Consider the following 21552-nt stretch of genomic DNA (forward strand, 5'->3'; position numbering starts at 1 on the left):
GAAGCGGGTAGTCTTGCAATGGTGGGACCAGATGGGTCCTGAGCCCCAGCTGCATTTTCCATGACCCCCTTTTGCCCCACCACCACAGTTAATAGAGTAAATTAGAACAGGACTGTTCTTAATTGCACAGCATTGAACACCATGCCATGTTGAATACTTTTCCAACCGTAAATCATGCTTGTGGGTCATTGCAGGTTGTGCATGATTAACTCCAGGATTTCGGCACTTCTAACACCACGAACAGCACTGTCTACATCACGGGTACTCATAGTACGGCCCGCGGGCCAACAGCGGCCCGGCAAGCCTTCCCTGGCCTCCCGCGGACCTTGCACATATTGTACCGGCGTTTAAAATTATTATTTTTTTTTAAATAGTGTCTGCCAACACAAGTTGCAGCAGCGCGACTCGGAGACTGCTGCTCTGTGGGGGCCGGCCGGGCGATTCCTGCCATAGTTAGAGTGGGGCAGGGGCGCTAAGAGGTGAACAACACAGCCTCATTAACATGTTAATGGTCTTTTTAAGACCTGTTAATGCGCTCGGTGCGGCTGTCTGTGTGTGTGTGCTCCGAAGCTGTCCCCGGGCTGACAGAGGCAGGGTGAGATGACAGAGGGAAAGGGAGGGAGAGGGAAAGAAAGTGAGGGAAAGGGAGACCGAGTGAGAGAGGGAAGGAGGAAAAGGGAAAGGGAGGGTGAGGGTGAGGGAGGGAAAGGGAGTGGCTTTACTGGCTACCCTCAACCAAAGTTAAAGGTTTGGAACAAGAATGAACTCTAACTGGTATAGCCTGCAGGATTGGTAAATTAGAGCTGAAAGTAGGCGGATAAAGTTATCATGGCAGCATTACGAATTTTAAAATGCTTATCTTTACTGATATTTAACTATGTGAAGTTTAGGAGGGTGCCATGTGCTTTACTGCAGAGTCCCTTGCACTTGAGTCTACTGCATTCAAGATCCTATTAGCTTTGATTCAAGAATAGTTTCTGCCTAATACTAATACACTGGTAATAAATGTGAATTCTTCTTACTGCAGGCAAATTATGGAACAAATCAAGGAGTGCGGAATCCCTGAAGTTTAGACAAAGTGAGGGAGGGAATGGGAGACCGGGTGAGGGAGTGAGAGGGAAGGAGGGAAAGGGAAAGGGAAAGGGAGGAAGGTAAAGGGAGGGTGAGGGAGGGAAAGAGAGTGACAGTGAGGGAGTGAGGGAGGGAAAGGGAGGGAGGGAAAGGGAGTGAGAGAGGAAAAGGGAGACAGAGTCAGGGAGTGAGAGAGGGAAAGGGAGACAGAGTGATGGAGTGAGAGAGGGAAAGGGAGACAGAGGGAGGGCAACAGAGGGAGGGGGACATAGTAAGGGAGAGGGAGGGAGGGAGAGAGAGAGAGAAAGAGAGCGAGAGAGAGAGTTGTCTGGTGGCTCAGTGGACGAAGGTGTCCGCTGCAGGGACCAGTGATCAACCTCATGGTCAGGTTTTTTTGGTCGGTCTAGCCCCGCCCCCTCCCCCACTGGCTCCGCCCCCACTGGTGCGGCCCTCAGACACAAACCACACTGTAAATTTGGCCCCCGAGAGAAAGTTTGTGAGTACCCATGGTCTACATGCTGCGTTCTAAGTGGAAGTAAAAAAGGAAGAAAGACTATGTGCCCATACAGTGAAACAAAATGGTTACCTTATAAAATGTATTGCTGTTAAGTGAAGCATCCGGAGTCTAGTATCCATACTTGCAAAAATTGCTAACCTTCATGTCTGCAGCGTAGACTGAGGAGAGAATATGAAGTGATGCATCTCCTCTGCCTGCTGAAAATAACTGTGACTAGATGTCTCCTAACAGACCTGAAGCAATACCACCAGAAAGACCAAATATCGTGCTGACCTGAAGTAGTTTAACTGATATCTCATAAGCAGACATGACCATAGGTAGAGAATATAATACATACCAGCACACCTTGTAGTAGCCGGCTGCACTGAAAGTAGGTACCAATAATGTCCATTCAGTGCCACATGGGATCTGACGAGTACTCGTGTCACGGTGAAGTTACTTACAATCATGCCAGTGATTTTAGGTCAAATAATGCTTTGATTCCTGCCGTGTGTGGTGCATCTCAGGCCACCACTGAAGGCTAACTGAGATCACCTCTCGGATACATGAGAGATACTGTACCAAGCAGATCCATTTCCCTAGAAGGTGAAAACCCTGTACCATAAGAGCACAAAATATTACTGTATAGTAACACAGTGAAGTGGTGGGTAAGAAAACATTAGTGTGTTAATTTCATTTAGAAACTAAGGGCCTGATTTAGTCAGGCAAACTGTCCTGATAGTGATGGCAGTGGCCCTCTGGCTCCACCACCTTAAACTGTACACTGATGGCCCGGTGGAGTTTGGGCTGGCAGTATAAGTACATCAGACTGTCCAACCTACTTACAGCGGACTGTCTGATTTTTATTTTTTGATTGTTTTTTCCGGTGCTGCCGAGAAAGCCTGACAGTACTGAAGAGAAGCAAATTAAAATGACGCCCATAGCCTGGGAGAAAACTCCCTGGTGTCAGTCATTAGTATGTTTTTGAAAAGAAAAGTAAAACACCTTGGGAGTTTGTTTTTAAAAAGCAAAATACTTTACCTAGTTGCTGCATCAAACATGGTGGCCCCTCACCATACTTTAAGTGCTTTCAGGGGAGTTTTGTTGGTGTTTCTTTTTTTTTTTTTTTTTATATATTTTTATTAATTATAACACAAGAGTAGAAATGTACATTTCGGGTATCATTGGTATAACATATTACAGTGGCGAACGGGCAGATGAAATAAAGAAATACAATCCAATTGTAGGCCTCTGGAAAGCATCAATACCAGCCGAAGCTGGGTCAAAACAATACAAGACAAATAATCATAAGCAAACATTATCAGAATCTGCCCACCAAGGATACAGGATATAAAATTAGACACTCGACACCCGAATATGCATAACAACAGGCTCAGGAGAATATGCCACATCTCTTGTGGAGAGGGGAAAAGGGAAAAGATAGGTCATAGAACAAAAGAAAGGAAAAAAAAAAAAAAAAACACAACCCCCCACCCTGCACCCCTGCGGATGGCTACGACCTAACCTCACTAGCAGTGTGCCTGTCGCCCCCTAAACTACACCCCAAGGAAGGGAAAAGAAGGAGGAGGAATATCTTACGACCCAATGCGGGCTCCCGGACTCCCCTCCCCCCCGCCGCGAACAGATGTTCCCCACCATGGTGCTAAGAGAGGTAAAGCAGACTTATAAGCAAACTGATGGAGAAATCACCAGGAGAGAAAATACCATCCCGCCCAGCCCCAGACATAACAGAGGCAGCAAATCCCATTGTCGAACACAGTCAGTACACCAAAGCCAAAAAAGAAGAATCCCATATGGCCCTCACTCCCACCGATACCACCCAGCAGTGTCAAAGGAAGTATCTGTACAGAATTAAAACAGTCAAGTTCAACCCTGGCCTCTACGATCCATCACACAAACCCTCTCCAATAGGACCAGTACAATAGCAAAGGAGTCAGAACGTTGTAGAAAGGGGAGAAGATCTATATAGCATGAAAGGGTCAGAAGAGTCAATTCTCGAAGTCTATCAGGGATACGAAAGTCAATCCAATGAATATCGATGGAGGTCCCCAGAAACGAAGAAAGAAAAAAGTCCTGTGAGGGCGATGAGTTTGCCGGCTGGTTAGGGGCTCCAGTCGCGGGCCGCTGTAGTTGCGCAGATATAATAGGCGTCAGATTAGAACGATGCTCGGGGTTCTCCTCCCGGATAAAATCAAACTTTGCGGGGGTCACCATATGGTGCGGGTCTGACTCTGGGCTAGGGTCCGGTCTCGAACAAACAGTCTCGATGCGTACGGTTAGGTTGTGGAGAGCAGCCTCCATTTGCCAGTGAAGAGCCCCGATGGCGGCCATGACGGTCCCCAGCGTCGGTCTACACGCCGTCCGATCCATCTCCGCTTAATCGATGACAAAGCAGGTCATCAACCCCGGAGGTCGGCTACTCCGGGGAAACCAACTGGAGTGGGGTGGGCGAAGTCGACTGGCGACTGTCAGGCTGTGCGCTCGTTACACCGCTGCCGAGAGCGGGGGGCCCCCCCGCGGACCCAGAGGGCTGCAGCAGGGTCCCAGGAACCGGACCCCCACTCACCACGGCATCCACGTCTCGTCGCTGTCTAGCGAATATACGCAGGGACTCGAGACAACCACCAGGATCGAGAATTTGTGTCACTCCAATGAGACCGGACCCTGCCAGGTACACGCGGCCGATGTTGTTCAACTGAAACCCGGCTGGGTCAGTACTCGAGGCCCCGGCTTACAGTCTGGAGAAGGCCCGAAAATGACAGACGGTGTAACTTCGTCAAAAAAGGTGATAAAGACTCCGGGATTGCGTTCCTGGACTCAGTGACGATTCGGACACACGGGAGTCTGGCGGGAGGTCAGGATTAAGTTCAGGATATATCCACCAGCGACGGAGGTCGACGGAGCCGGGAGCTTATGCGGCCATCTTGGTTGCTAGCGTAGCTCCTCCCCTTGTTGGTGTTTCTTGCTTTGAAATGGCAGCGGTGGGCCTGGCAGTCACTGGAAGGTCAAAATTATGACTCTCGCTCCAGTCCTAGAATATTTGGGGAACAAGCAACTTTCCCCCTAATATTCCAGGATGCTTATTTAGTATTCCAACTCCAGTCCTGGAATATTTTGGAGGACAGTTCTAAATTCCCTAAGTATTTTTTAGCAATGGTTGAAGAGGAGTAATTTTGAATGGCAGAAAGTGCTGTCCTGATGATGCAGCTCGGGGCAAAATACTAGGAATAACTCAGGGGACCTCTGAGGCAGCCGCTGCTCTGAAGGCCTAGAGACCTCCGCTGGACCAGAGAAGATCTCTAAATATGGTGGGCCATAGTCCAGCCAGGAGCTGAGGTAATGACCTTCGTCATGCTGACACGCGACGGGCTGCTCACCAAACTCTAATATCTGGCCCTAAATATTGCTCATGGTCATTCACCCCCTCAAATTGTAATTAGTTTCTCCTTGAAATCAAATGAAAGGTCTCATTAATAGAACAGAATTTGATTTTAGATTGTGGGAGATGTAATTGGAAGAGACACTCAAACCATACCACCTCCCACACCCTTCAAAGTTATAATGAATTTTCCAAATATATCGATTGTGGTTAAGCCTTCTTAATGAAAGTTTTTCATGAATGATGTCCTATCTTTCACAGTGCTGAATTAAATTGGCAGGATATTTAGCTTCTCTAATCAAATAAAAAGTTTGAAAGCAGCTTTAAGCATTTTTAACCAGCATTGAAGGAGACTAAATGCGGCTATAACCATCCATCTGAGCATTCATCAGCAAGCATGACAAACTCACTATTGCAGACTCATACTTGAATCAAGCATCTAACAATGAATCCTCCCAACTGTGTGACAATAAACATTGTGAATGCAGCCATGTCAGAAAAAAGTTAGTCTCACACTGCACTTTCTTTTCTTCTTTATATGTGTCTTGTTAAACCTGCTTCATAACATCAATGTACTGCATGAGAAAAGAGCATTTTACAATGACTTCTTAATTGCCTTACAATGTGCTTTGCATTTAAAACCGGACTTCTAATAATGCTCATTTATGCATAAGACACATTTTTAAATATTAGTGCCAACAAAAAATACAAATTTCTCAAAAAATTGACAGACACAGCTGCAGTCTCAGGAAAATAATGAATACTAAATTGATCACTCCAAATTTTAACCATAATAAAAACCAATTAATCTTGCAAGATAAAAAAATACATGATGAGTAATATGTAAATGGTCCTACATTGCCATCTCAGGGTTCAGGTGACATTTGTAAACCACTCAGCCTTCGACCTCGTGTTTTTTAAACTCCACAAGCACCCCTTAACATTACAAACTAAGTTATCCATCCATTTTGTATTTTGCGTGTGTGTATATATGAGTATATGTAGGTGCATATAGATATATACATTACCTACTGGCGTTTGCCAGTAGGTAGTTATAGTTAGAACCTAGTTTCTATAGGAAAAGCATTTTTTGATTTGCTAATAACTTTGGTGTCGTTTGACGAATCTTGGCGAAATTCTCCAAAAAGAAAGTCTATCCAGGTCAGCTCTTATACTGAAAGTTTGGGGGTGAGTCGTCAAGCGCCGGCTGAGAAAAAACAGGGGTCCCAAAAATGTTTCCTCCATGTTTATTTCCATAGGAAACTTTAGCCAAGGCTACAGCCCACCAAATTTTGCAAAAAGGTAGCGCTTGGTTCAGAAAGCGACTTTTTTAAAATGGTGTAAATGCGTTAAGTAGTTGCTGAGAAATCCAAAAAATAAATATATTGATATCTAGAGGCACGGTGGATCCGCGGACCCTCCCGACCACGAGCTTTATTCGAATTAGCTGCCAACACGCCAAACCAGGAAGTGTTGGCAGCCATCTTGTGACTCGGTATAACTGAGTCACAAGAAAACAGTGAAACAAACGCGAAAAACAAGAAAAGGGGGCATGGTAGAAACACCCTGACCCCCTAGGCCTGCTCAGGGGGTCCCACAAGGACCCCGAAGGCTAGAAAAGCATAACAAAAAGAATCGGCCAAATTCGCGCAGGGTGCGCGAATCCGGCAGAGAGACCGCACTTCGTTCTATTGAAGCCCCCGGGTGGGCCAGGTCCCGAGGGCACTGAAAAAAATGTGTGGGGGGGCCCAATTCCCCACACACTGCCCTGGGGATCGCCAGCTCCCCGGGCTTGTTTATGAGTTGCGGGGGGCACGCAGCCCCCCGGGGCTTTTATTAGTTATTTGCGGGGGGCACACGGCCCCCCTGCTGCCTCTGGGACCGCCACCTCTGGGGCTTTTGAATCAAATAAATGAGCCTGTGTGGGGGGGGGCTCAAGCCCCCCCAAACGCCCCAGGGACTGCTACATCCCCGGGGCACTAATATGCAAATGCGGGGGTCCGTTACAGACCCCCGGGGACCACCACCTCCCCGGAGCAGTGCACTAGTTGGGAGGGGGGCCGCGCGGACATCCTCCTGGAGCCCTTCATGGCCCTGGGAACTGCCACCCCCCAGGGCCGTCTCCTGCAGTGTCCCGGGGTGCCCACCCCCAGGACACAATAGTTTGCTATGGCAGGGCGGGAGCGGTGCGGCTCCCGCCCTGTCATAGCAAACTGTGGTTTGGATTCTGTAAGCGAGAGCAGGTTTCCTGCTCTCGCTTACAAAACCCAAACCACTTTGCTTTTCCACAAGGGGAGCTGCATGTTAGCAGGAGGCGGGGAGCAGGCGGGACTGTGGGGGAATTGGGTATCCCCCCACGGCCCCAATGAAGAGGCCAGGCCCTGTGGGACGGGGGCCATGAGTGGCCTAGGAGGGGGGCCACACAGCTCCCCTCCATGAATGATAAAAAAAAATGAGGCACAACCCCGGGGATGGGGTCCCCGGGGCCACTTGAGGCCGAAGGAGGGGGGGCTATGCAGCCCCCATCCTTTAAAAAGATTTATTTAAAAAAAAAAATGTGGCCATGCCCTGGGCCATAATTGGCTCAGGAGGCGGGCGGCGCGACCCCTTTCCTGTTTTTTTGTTTACATTTTTTTTAAGCAGGCCCTGGGGGATGGGGTTTCCATGGCCCCAAATAATTTTTTAAAAAGGGGGCCACACAGCCCCCCTTGATAAAAAATAAATAAATTAAAAAGAGCCAGCATCACGGCGGAGGCCACGCCCCCTGACTGCACCACTCAGCAAACGCCCCCCCCCCTGGCGCTTTGTAGGTGGGGGAATTAATTTCCCTTGAATACTGAGGGTCCCTGGGTGCCAACTAGCCCACCAGGTACCTCCAGTATGTGCCAGGGAGCTGCTTTGCAGAGAGGTGTTTAGAGGTCACGCCCCTTTTTACACCTCTCTGCAACGCAGCTCTGTGGCGCTTACTGGAGGTACCTGGTGGGCTCGTTGGCCCCCAGGGACCCTCCGGACTCAAGGGGAATTAATCCCCCAATTTACAACGCGCCAGGGTGCGCATTTGCACAGTGGTTCACGGAGGGGGCGGGGCCTGACATACCAAGTGTGCTAATGCACCCCTTGGCACATTGTAATTTGGGGGATTAAGTCCCCTTCAACCCTGAGGGTTTAATTTGGGGGATTAATTCTGCTTGAACCCTGAGGGTCCCTGGGGGCCAACTAACCAGCTCTGTGGCGCTTACTGGAGGTACATGGTGGGCTAGATGGCCCCCAGGGACCCTCAGGATTCAAGCAGAATTAATCCCCCAAATTAAAACCCGCCAGGGGGCACGTTTGCACAGTGGTGAAGGGAGGGGCGGGGCCTGAGGTGACGTGTGTGTGTGTACTTATGTAATCACTCCGCCAAAACCCAAGTATTTATAAATTCCCATGCACTCTCCTTGCAGCACTCTAATCATCCAATCACTACACATGCAATGACCCATGCACTAACTCATGCACTGTTACAATACCATGAGCAGTACCCATGCAGTCCAGCCGTTGCCCTGTCACTACCCATGCACTCCTCCAATCACCCAGTGAGCACCATGTACTTATCAATCACTCCGCCAAAACACAGGCACTTATAAATTCACCATGCACTCCTTGCATTACTCTAATCTTCCAGTCAGTTCCCATGTACTCATGGAGTGACCCAGGCACTAACACATGCACTGCTACAATCCCCTGTGCACTACCCATGCAGACCTCTAACCACCTACACACTCCTCCAATTACCCAGGTTGTACCCATGCACTCCAGAAATCCATCTTTCACTACCCATGCACTCCTTCAATCACCCATCCTGCCTCATGTACTTATCCAATCACTCCGCCAAAATCCAAGCAGTTATAAAATCACCATGCGCTGTCCTTGCAGCACTCTAATCATCCAGTCACTACCCATGTACTCATGCAATGACCCATGCACTAACTCATGGCAAATACAGAGGAGGTCATGCTCATTACAGGGGTACCCCAGGTCATGCTCATTACAGGGGTACCCCAATGCATAGTGTTCCCTAGTGTATGTAGGTGTTTTCACTGTATTCTAAGTGTCTTTTAGCATAGCACTGGTTAGTCAGAGTGAGTTACCACCAGTACCCGTCACTAAAATGTTGGGGGCACAGGAGGACTTTCTGCTCCTCTGTTGGTTCTTTCTGCACATCTCTAGCTTCTTCCTGCAGTTTTCTTCGTCTTTCTGGACTTCTGTTGCCTCTTTCTGCATTTGTCTTGCTTCTTGCTGCGCTTTTCTTCCTCTTTCTTCACATGTTCTAACTTTGTAGGCATAGTTAGAAATTAGCATTTGAAAAAAACATTGAAATTCACTGAAAAAAACATAGGTTTCAGGCACGTTAAAGTTATAAATGAGCATTTTAAAAAACATTGAAATTCACTGAAAAAACCATAGGTTTCAGGCACGTTATAGTTAGAAATTAGCATTTATAAAAACCTTAGAAATTCATTGAAAAACCATAGGTTTCATGGACGTTATAGTTAGTTGGACATTTCACTCGTACAAAAGCATAGAAATTCCCCCGTTATAGTTAGTTCAGCTAACTATAACTCGCGGCCCCGTAATGCACTGCTGATGACGTCACATATTGCATCATTCATGACATGGTCAGTAGCATCACTGATGACATCACAAATGACATCACTGATTACATCACTGATGACATCATCCACGTCAAAATCGATGCACCTCCTCACACTCTAATATAATCTTTGATACACCCACTATAAAATACAGACTACCATTTTCGAAAGCATCGACACACCATTACCAGTTACTACATATGCACTCACTGATTCCTAGGTCTACACACACATCCACTCATTCACCCTTACAATCACTCATACATACAGTCACTCATCAATACAACACTATCATATGCACTCATATACCTATACAGACACTCACACACCGCCACTCATCCATGGAGGTGCTCACACACCTAGTTAGTCATGCAAAGAATCAATCATACGCCCATTTCCTCACCTATACAGTTATACACACACCACCTCACTTATTCAAACATATACTAACACATACCTACTCTTATACAATCACTGATACAAGTACACACTCATCCATACAGCCACTCTCACAGTCACTGACTCTCACATATAGTCATTTATATACTCCAAGTCTCACATACTCCGCTTTTTACATATGTAGTTACTTGGACATGTAGCACGGAGACATCCAATCTCTCACCAACACACCCATACACACACTCACCCGCCCATACAGCTGTTTCCACATGCACTCTTGAACCCATACACCCAGTGAATCAACCACTCACACAGCTATGCACAGAGTGACAAGCCTCCAACCCACAGTCAGTCTACCATACAAGTACTCCGTCAACCAATCAATACCCATATAGACACTCATGTAGCTACTGACCAACACATGCAGCAGCTTACACAACAGACATACTGATACACACATTCAGACCGTTTAGTCACTAACCCATGCATTCAGTTAGACACTTTTAATCACTCACTTATACAGTCAGTCACGCACATACTAAATCCTCCATCCAGACACTTATACACCCACTCATTTTTCAATACACCATGGCATATATATATAAAACATATTTAAACTATAGACAAAGTCAATGGATGATGTAATCGGTGACATCATCAGTGATGGCACTGACCAGGTCATGAATGATGTAATATGTGACGTCATCAGCAGTGCATTGCGGGGGCGCGAGTTATAGTTAGCTGAACTAACTATGACGGGGGAATTTCTATGGTTTTGTACGAGTGAAATGTCCAAATAACTATAACGTCCCTGAAACTTGTATTTTTTTCAGTGAATATATATATAAATACATACATACATACATACACACACACACAATACATAATGGGTAACTTTGTAATATGAGCCTGTATTGCCATTAAAGGGACAGACAGACACTCACTCTCTTTAATTTATGGTTCGTCCCCCCCCCCCCCAAACTTTTTGTGAGATGCCACTGGATCTCTGCCATTATCCCATGGTCTTCTAAGCTACCAATATTATACATGAATCCCAAAATGTGAAAACAAACGTGTGCATGTTGGTTTCTGTTTACTGCAATCAGTTTGCCTTAAAAATCTTTTAATGTACTCAATTGCCATAAAAGTGGTCTAGCTGCCTTCTGTTGTGGGATTTGCTGAAATGGATTTCGCTTCATCTTCTTCCTGCACCCAACTGCCACTCTCCCCCGTAGATCCAGAGCCTGTTTTTTTCCGGAGAGTAAATTATTAGCACCAAACAAATACAGACTGTATAAAATTCTCATCTGGGATACAGTGATTGACTATATTTACACCCATGTTACACCCAAAAGAATTAGTACATTATTAATTACGTTTGAACATTCAAATAAATTATTTACATTTTCAGAAAAGTAATTCCTAGGGAGCCTTGTAGTACTTTTTTGTTGGATTTAAATTTGTGTCACGCATTGAGTTAGCTACATCTTACTAAAATAGCGCAATAGCAGATCGGCCCCTGCAAGCCCACACCATCTCATACTAATGGAGGGAGTACTAAACAAATGAATAGGCTATCTTTTTACCGACTCCCTTTGTGCCTAAATGTTTGTTTTTATATATTTCGGTCTCCCATGTAACGTATTGCAATGAACAGTATTTTTCAACTAACAAATAAATTTGTTGCACAAGGACACTAGTTCAATGTTGTGTTGAGCAAATTGACAAGAATAAATCCTTCGAATGGTAAGATACTGAGAGGGTGAGCGCGAGTTCAAATGCCCAGTGCTAAACTGCATTCATAGTGCCAGTTGCCCACTCTGATGTACAATTATCATAAAGAAAAGAGGGAATGGTGTAGGGGGTGTGAAGTTGCCTCCAATACCTTTCTCTTCATGATTCACTGAAGGGTGTGGTCACAAATTATTAACTCTAATTCTTCACAAATACTCAAGACATTTAACAAAGATTTTTGCTTCAGAATTAAGGCACACATACATTTTCCGAGGCACCCCTATTTATGTATCCCTAAGTTTAGTGAGAGTACATTGGTGGATGTAGGTGTTAATGGGCTGAGCAATTTTGTCACCCCATCCCCTAAGGAACTTCAGCTGATATGCCGCTCCATTAAGTCAGGATCCCCCCGTGATCCGGCATCACCTAAACTTCTTGGAGAGAGTATTGAAATCCTTGAACCCTATATTAGGGATGTCTTGGATCTCTCTTTTAGGTCTGGCATCGTACCTAAAAGGTGGAAGCAAGCGATAGTGCTTCCGCTTAAAACAAAAACGAATCTCAGTTGGGACAGGCTGGAAAATCTCTGTCCCATCTCCCTCCTCCCCTATCTGGCCAAAGTGGCAGAAAAGGTGGCAAATCTTCAACTTATGGCATTTGTGGAGAAAGCCAACCTTCTCCAACCTACTCAGTTTGGCTTTCGTTCACGCCACTCCACGGAGTCCGCGCTGCTCATGGCCACTGAGACCATCAGGCAAGGAGTAGATGCGGGGCATACTATGGCCCTCATCTTACTTGACCTGAGTGCCGCCTTTGACACTGTAGCACATTTCACCTTGCTACAGTGTCTCAATAAAGGCGGAGTAAATGGGGCAGCGCTGAGATGGATCCAATCTTTCCTGACTGATAGGGGTTTTCAGGTCAGACAGGGAGAACACTACTCCCGCGTGTTCAATCTCGATCAAGGGGTTCCTACCTACCTTGTTCAACCTATACGTTTCCCCTGTAGCCACCATTGTGGAAAGTCATGGCATCCAACGAGTGTCATATGCCGATGACACAACGCTGGTCATCTCACTGTCACGGGCACCTGAAGTTGCGGCATCCAGCTTCAGTGCCTGCATGCAGGAGCTTGCTTCCTGGATGTCCAACAACTGCCTGAAGCTGAATGGGTCCAAAACTGAAGTGCTCGTGGTGGGAGGTGGTCCGACTGTGTGGTCCTCGGCATGGTGGTCTGACTGCCTGGGCTCCACTCCTGTGCCCTGTCAACAGGCCAAAAATCTGGGGGTATTATTTGACTCCGATCTGTCATTCGCTCCCCAGGTTAATCGGGTGGTCGGAATGTGCTTCGCTATTCTCAAGAGCCTACGGAAGGTCCTGGACCTACTTCCTGTTGGGGCCAGGCAGACTCTGGTGCATGCCTTGGTCACATATAGGCTCGATTACGCTAACCTTCTTTATCTAGGTATAACAGCTAAAAGCCTCAATCGTCTCTAGGCACTTCAAAATGCCACAGCCCGGCTGGTACTGAGGCTTCCGAGGAGAACACCCTCTAAAGCTGCTCTGAAGTCCCTTCACTGGCTCCCGATCAGAGAGAGGATTACCTTTAAAGCACTATGCATGTGTCATCGCATCATTGGAGGCAGGGCGCCCGCCCCCCTAAATAGCCTCATTACCCCCTACAGACCAGAGCGTATGCTAAGATCTTCTGGCACTGGTCTGGCAGTTGTTCCCAAAATCCGTAAAGCTCGCATGGGAGGCAGATCTTTCAGGCTCCTTGCAGCCAAGAATTGGAACTTGCTTCCGATAGAACTTCGCCTCGAACCTTCTGAGGCCAGGTTTCGCAGAGCCCTAAAAACCCATTTCTTCCGCCTAGCACAGCTGTAACCTCACGTTCTACCTAGTCCACCCTTCGCTCTCAGCGCGGGGACACGCCGGGGCGCGTAACCATGCGCTCTATAAAACTCCTTAATAATAACAATAATAATAAGTGTGTGCATCCATACAGCAATTGCTTCATTTTTGTGTGAAAACCATTAATAAAGGGTTCCTGGGACATCGTTTGTTCTGGCCGTGGAGGATGAACAGTTCTTTACCTGTAATAATAGAGCTTATTGTTAATACCTTCTGAAAATGTATTAAACCCTTAGAGCACTCCGTAGCGTGCTCTGCCGGCCATTAAAGGCCCGCTCCAGTGTTAAAGGCGAGGGCCTTTAACAAGGGAGCAGGCCTTTAATGGCCGGTAGAGCCTGCTACGGAGGGCTCTAAGGCTATTAGAACATTTCACCCCTAGAGGGCAGAATGTTCTAATTTGTAAAACAAAGGCCTCATGGAGCCCGAGGGGATTTATCCCCTCGGGCTCTGTGTGGCCTTTGTTAACAGGAACAGTTTGAACAAACATTGGAATGTAGGAGCTCCGGGCTTATACCAGCCATTAGAAACCCGGAGCACTCCATTGTTTTTAATGGAACGCTCAACATTCCAATGTTCTAATATCCTTTGGACATCCTTCTCTAACCTGGAGGACGTTCAGAGAATATTAAATGCTCAAATAAAAGTTACACTAGCTGTGGTTTGAGAACATCAGCTTTTGTGCTTACTTGTCACCTGAGCAATCACTGTTGTCATAAGGACTCCATTTATCACCTCACTGTGGCATGGCTTCTATGGGTGGGAGTGCCAAGCTAGAGCTCTTTTCAGATGCTGAGAACATATATCTTCAAGTGAGCAACCAACCAAAGTTGATTGATGAGTACAAACACCATTACTTGAAGGCTCCTTTGCCTTGAACTAATGAGGCAGTTCTCGCTTCACAACAATTCTCCAGCACGTATGCACTAGTTGTAGTGAATGCTTTGTGGTTTGGCCAGTGCTTAATTTGAGCTGGTGGCTGCATTGGGGCCCACCAGCACTTATTTTTCCTCAAGAGACTTTGACCCAGAATAAGATTGAGAAAACACAAAATGAAAGAGAAAAACAGTGATGGAATAGGAAGTTACAGGTGGTGGATGAAAGATGCATAAGGTATAATCAAGACTATGCAGCCTTACGATAGTGCTGCCTGCGATCGTCTAAGTTACGGGCCAAAAATTCCGCTCCATCTTTTTCCAAGTAAGCACTAGGTTTGGCCATTACATTGGAAAGAAAGGGAACAATTATGTGACTTCCCTGAAACTGCTGAGAAAAGAAATAAAAAGGCCTGTAAAGAAAAATTCACAGCCTAACCACATTGAGAGCTTTTAGGGGTACTCTGATCCTAATGTCTCAAGGTTGGTCTGTGGTTGTCGCGTGGATCCTTGACTTTCTGTCTGTAATGTGAATCTCTTGTTCTCTCTCTCCCTCTCCAGATCCCATGGCCTATGAGCCCAAAGCTAATTCCCGGAACTTGCCCACCATCACCATCGACCCAGCATCACCGGAGTCTGTGGACATGATCAACGAGCAGGAGAAGGGCCTGCCGGACGAAGAAGAGGATGACGAGGAGGAGGGCATTGTGATCACTGCAAAGGAACCTCCATCACCAGGCACAGATGATGTCTTCACCCCTGATGCAGGGGATAGTGCGAATAACCAGCGCCTAATGCGCTGTCTTAGTGACCCTGGGCCACAGCCAGAGACTGAAGAGCAGCAACCCTTCATCCCAAAAGAGAAGTAGAAAGCAGACTGGCACTCCCAGGACTGCAGAGTAGGAAGACACTATGGTGGAACTGCTGTGAACGACCATAGACCGCTAGCGTTCCAAACGGAAGACAACAGGGTCTGTGATAAGTGGTTAAATGCAGGACGCCCACCAGGAACCAACGGATAACGAGAAAAGTGAACACTTCACCTTGCAATAATGAAACTAAAGGGGTGAGGATCTGCCGCACTAGGGGCCAGAGTATAGTTGCCTGTAAATACTCTGCTCTGTTAAGGGTAATTTGCTCATCTGTAACCGTTTTCCAGCATGGATATCTCCTTCGTGTTCTTAGCCAGAGAAATCGTTCCTCATTGTTGTGGATCCGCCCCAGCAGTGAGGCAGGTTTTTTTAAATTTCTGAATCTGAGCAAGATACCTGTGCTGGAGAAATAGCTGATCGCTGCGGGTTCTTTTGCTGCTTTTGGGTCCTTGCCAGGTCACTTTGGTAAATCTAGATATGCCAACTTGCTTCAGCGTGGGGATCGGACGCTTCAGCATCTCGATGGAGCTGCTTTTTCTTGGATTTTTTTTCTGGGCATTTTAAGGATGACTGGTGAATAGGAATATTGAGCCACAGGTCAGCGGGTAGGTGAGTGAGGACATTCTACATGCTGCTTGCTCACCCTAGTGCACTGTGTTGCGGCACTCCTTATAGCAGGTGAACTGCCCTCGTCTCAAGAGGACATTGCTTATTTACTCCATGGAACCAAGTGCTGACTGGTCCGGCTCACGATTCCCCGCCCACTCATTCTTCCACCAGACCAGGTTAAGAAGATCCAACCTGTGGAAAGGCTTCACTCTCTGGACCATTTGTGACCTCTGACTGCTCCTTTGTGTGGTAATTAGGCCAGTGCTCCACCTCGCTTCCAGAGCTGTGTACTTGTGTGTACCCTGCTGTCCTTTCCACAGCTGTGCTTCTGCACACCCACCTGGCTGCTGCTGGAGCTCTGCACTTCAGCTCATCCCACAGACCTCCTAGAGCTCCTGCCAAGCCTACATACTCATGTGCACCTTCGAGCCATTCCAAGATTGGTACAACTTGGAACCATTTCCAGAGCTGTGCTCCACTGTACCTTGGAGTCCATTCAATACATGTGCTTCAGTGCTGTCGCAGAAATGCTGCTAGGGCTGCACATTTCTTCGTCCTTCGAGACGATTTGCGCTGATCTCCTACAGAAGTGCTGCCCGAGCTTCAAAATTCCTTTATACACTGCAACCATTTTAAGGGCTGTGGCAACACTTTAAGTGGGTGGGCCGGAGCAGAGCTGTGTATGCTCCTGTACGGCTGCTGAGCTAGTTCCAGAGCTGTGTGATTTTATACACTCCAAAGTCGCTTCTAGAGGGGTCCGCAGAATTGTTGCTGCACAAAATACTTCCTGTTTAATTGTGTTTGCCTTTTTAAACGTTCTCGAAGCAGTCTCTCCCTACATTGCTCCCACTCCGAACCCGTTCCCTTAAAGTGCCCTATGTACTCCAAGGAGTAGAAAAGCCTGTAGATGCGGTAATGCCTACACAGTTACGCCTCAAGGATCAGTTCTTTTTGTTTTCGTTGCTTTACATTTCTATCGTTTGCATTTATAGCCAAAGAATAATGTATGGATTGTAAATATTGTATTACTTATTATTTTTTTCACTCTACATTATCATTACAAGGTGGGTCTGGTGGTGTATCACTTGGGAGTTGTGAAAGACATCTTATTTGTAATATCACTTCAAAAAGCCTTTTATTTTTCACAGGTGCAAAAGGGATTTCAATGGAACCCCCTAAATATTTATGCTTTCCTCTGCTATTTTCTCTGTTTTCCTTCCGTATCATCCTCCCTACAAGGCTTCGCTGTATGTCGCTATTAGCAATAAGCCTTCTTCTTCCCATTACACTAAGGGTATGTTTGACAGGAGCAGTCCTGCTACTCTTACAGAATGAGCCTGATGCGAATCAGGAAAGCGTGTTGACATCCAAGATTGGGTCTGAGAGTGAGTCATTCCAATATTGGCTTGTGAGAACCAGTGGTCTAGTTTTATGGCAAGAGATACCACCATAACATTGTATTAGAAAAAACAGCCTTCACCTGGAGGTGTGCCCAGTAAACAGAAGCTCCTGTCACTCTCAGAATGGGCCTACTGTAATAGGTAACTTTAGTGACCATGTGCTATGCAGAGTCAGTATACAGTCTTTATCCCATGGCCTCCAAAGAAAAATCCCTCACATGGTGGTCTCCACCTCATGGTGCCTTAGTATGGTCCTGATAGAAAATTTGTTTGGAAATAGTCTGCATTTTGTGGTGTCCAAGGTGGAAACGCTTGCCCCATTGAGTCACAGGGTGATCCCTTCACTCCACGGTTCCCCAAGCTGAACCCCCCCTTAGAATCGGTGTTGAGGTGGATAATGCACTCTGTGGTGCCCAAGGTGTTTTGACGGGTGACCACCTTGTTAATGTAGCCTACTAGATGAGGCATCCAAGTGTTACACTGCCATCCATTTTATCTGGGGATTTTCTTTAGAAATAAGTGGCAGGGTTGATTCCTCTGTCTACCTTCCCTCTTAGAATACATGGCCTTGTAGGGTGGACACTTCACTTTGAGATGCTCCAGGGTGGGCTCCTAGAATATCTATCTGGAGTGACAATGCACTCTGTGGCGTCCTCTTAGGCCATGTTTTCGGATAGACACTGAGCTTGGTTAGTTTCCCATATGAACGCTTTGCTCTGTGGGACTGTAGTGGTTGCAGATGAGTGGCTTGACGAATACCATTTCAAGAGTCTTCCAATGTGGCTAATGTGGTGCCAAGGGTACCAGAAGTGTCTCACTGGTGCCGGCATAGAAACTGATCTCCTTGTTATCTCAGGGCGTCCTCTTTGGATGGGTGATAGTGTGGACCATGCAGATCTTGCTGTGGTAGATCATGCTTACTAAAATAGATGCCTGGGTGAACACTGACCCTCCTGGGTGACCACAGAGAACATCTCCCAATAAACACCATCTCCATTAGTGCAACATGGGTTGGCTTTGACAGGAGAAGGTAGAGAATACGCTACAGACTCACTCATCGTCGGCCCCCTATCTGCAGAGACAGCGTTCCATACAATTCGGTCTCTGAAAAGCCCATAGTGTAGGGACGCCCACACTGTGCTTGAACTGTTTTTGACACCAAGTGCCCCCTTACATCTAGGGGAACTTTCCCTCCCACTCTTCACAAGCTAGTGTACCTCAGCTCAAAAGAAGTGCCCTGCGATCAGACATTGCGAGTTGTGCTACTCAATTTTTCTGCCATTCTGTGGGTGAGGACAGAGCTTTATTGTGCCATTTCTGGCCTTTATTTTATTCATTTCAGTCCGTTTCGTGCCTTTCAGCACTGCATGTCTGTTTGAGCGCAGGCCTTGTGTTTTCTTGCTGTACTATTTGCCTTAAAGTTGCTCTGAAGCCAGCATCCACCTTCCTGGGGCTAGCCCTGAAATTCACCACGAGGCAAGGCAGGATCTAGAATGGGCGCAGGATCCAGAATGGGCGCAAGCAGGGATGCTGGGATTGCTTGCAGCAGCACCCTAGGGTTGCAGTTACTCTGGAGGGGTGACCCTTGGACCACATTTTGCAGTTTAGTTCAATAATATGTCCACCTTTAACCATGAAACGTTGTCTCTGTGCCATTGGTCAGTCAGATCCTTGAAAGAGGTGTGGTAACTGGCTTTCGTGTTTGAGGCCCCCCTCACTGGCTGTACAGATGCTTTTCTGATCTCAGGTTCTCTACTGATGGAGTGAGAAGCACCAAAATCCTTAGTTTTGTCCCACTTATACTTTGTGATATTGAGCGAACCGCTTTACCTCCATGGGCCCGACACAGGAAAATATTTTTGATCCCTGGGAATTGCCTTTGCAGGCCTTTCCCGCAGTCCCTATAGCCGGACTGGTGGCTTGGATGTGAATAGAGGCGGGCAGGCCAATTATGAAGCATCCTGATTTATCCTACCGGCCACATCTGGTTAGCTAGTGAGGAAGAATCTCGCAGCATCTTCATTAGTATTTTCCTCTAAGTCCCCACTTTATTATTTGGAGCTCAGTCTTGCTCATTCAGGAGCCGGAGTGGTGCTGAGCAGTTGGAGTGGAATATAGAGGGGCCCTTGCTTTTTCAGTGATTGTGCAATATAGACCAATGTTAAGTGCCAGGCTCATCTGGCCTCCTTGTCTGTCTACCAGCCTCTATGTGTGTCTGTCAGTGTGAGTGTAAAAAGCTCTGCCACTGGCACAGGAACAAGGCTGCTGGACTTCAAGTTAAAGCATCCATGTATAAGAAGATACATCTACTGTTTTCATAAATATTCCAATAAATCATGTTCATTTTTATATGTTTGTTTCCTTACACTTGTGAGCTTGGGGGGGGAGGGGTGGAATCTGCTGACTTTGATGCTACCAAACTGTGTGTCCAATCGCAGTAAATATACTGATGGACGCGTGTAAGAGGGTGACCTGTGCAATAAAGTGTGCAAAAGAGCTATCCTTGTGTACAGTGGCCTGGCACTTAATAAAGGTGGAAATATCGACCTAGAGAAATATTGAATCCACTGCATTGCTTACCACTACATCTTTAAGGTAAGTAAGTATTTACTATTCTTACCTCTACATTCACTTATTTAGACTTGGCTTTTGATGTAGTGGCTGCAATATTTTGTCATATGAAATCTGCAATATAATGGTAGAACACCTCCTTACACTATTTGCTGTTTAGCTGACAATAACGCAGTAACCACATCATTTAGTGTTGTAAGTTGTTGCATCATCATAGTGTCGGACATGCATTGGGAGAATGTAGGAGACAGGTCTTACCTGCTCATTTCGGCTGTGAAATCCGATGAACAGTTGCTAATGTGGACAAATAACCACATATCATAAGGGCCACGTTCAGCCAATCCTAGTTTTTAGCCAGCAACACTTTTCATACTCAAACATATAAAGATATCATTGACAAAGTGAAAACTACAAGTCCTAGGAGATTGGATGAAGATGACTGAAAATGCAGAGTTGGTGGGGGAGGGAAGGGGCAGTGTGGCGTGGAGTAGATAGCCAATGCCTGGGAGCAATACATTTGTTTCCTTGAATCAATCAGGTCTCGTACAACCTATACTGCAAACGGTCTCCTCTGTTAGAGGAAATTTGGGGTCTAATTTGGAAATATTCCTGATGGGAAGTACTGAAGCCTAGCCCCCTCCATGAACGTGTAAGCTTCTAGACTGTCTGTATCAATCATGCCCAGAAAGGCGAGAGGAACTAGATTCCATCATTGACCTCTCTACTTAGATGGCCAATGGGGAGTGTCCATTTTGTTACTGGTTTTTTTCAGGGGCTGACTTAAGAGAAATAGCAGTAACCATTTCAGACAGACCGTGCATGTGGACTGTGCCTTTGAAAGTATGTCCAATGGAAACATGGCAGAGACTAAGCAGTGGATGACAGTAGTTGGCATGCGACACACACTGCCCATAAGAGAATTTAGGAACACCAGGAAATTGTCTAGAGATGATATTGCCTCATTAATTATTAAAATGTTGTCCTAGTAAAGAAGCAAATCTCCTTGCTGTGCTGTACATCTCCAGGCATTCAGCAGTTACCAATCCAGTGCTAACTGTACGTAATATTAAGGGATCTAAGGATTCTCCTCCTCTGAGGAGGTGAATATCACACTATAGAGCGAATCCGCACTGGTGGTAGAAGGAACCTACACACTCGAAGAAGGAAGATGTAAAAGACCTGGTTTATACTTCCACTTGCTTCTTTACAAGACAAAGGATGCTACAGTCTCTGTATTGGACCAGCAGTTAACTCCTTGAAAGAAATGTCTTCAGCACTAGGCAACACCTTTGCCCTTAACAGCCCTGGTTACTATTTCTCTTAATGGGGCAACAAAGTGCATGTGTAAATAAGTAAAGAACTAGTACACACAGCAGGGTGTACTGTTGTCTCGTCTGAGCCTACCTCTCCAAATTTGAAGTCTCCTCTTTCAAGCAACACAGCTCGAGGACTCTCAGGCCAACACCCCTCTCACACCCGCTCTAATAGTAACCGTACGGGGTCCTGTTCAGTAAGTTCATGGATCACTGATCGATGGTGAAAGCTCTGCCACCAGGTATCTCAAGCAGTCCCCTATGCAA

The 21552-nt window shown here is 46.5% G+C and overlaps 1 protein-coding gene across 1 annotated transcript in view; it reads left to right on the forward strand.

The window, feature by feature from the left end:
* SLC9A1 (solute carrier family 9 member A1) overlaps positions 1–19750 on the forward strand; it is a 280576-nt gene extending 260826 nt beyond the window's left edge. Inside the window, exon 12 of the mRNA XM_078682622.1 lies at positions 15082–19750. Coding sequence (XP_078538748.1) covers positions 15082–15389 — 308 coding nt within the window. The 3' untranslated portion in view covers positions 15390–19750. The remainder of the gene's footprint in view (positions 1–15081) is intronic.
* The last annotated feature ends 1802 nt before the right edge of the window (positions 19751–21552 follow it).

Source organism: Lissotriton helveticus, chromosome 3_1, assembly GCF_964261635.1.
Source record: "Lissotriton helveticus chromosome 3_1, aLisHel1.1, whole genome shotgun sequence".
In the NCBI taxonomy this organism is placed as follows: domain Eukaryota; kingdom Metazoa; phylum Chordata; class Amphibia; order Caudata; family Salamandridae; genus Lissotriton; species Lissotriton helveticus.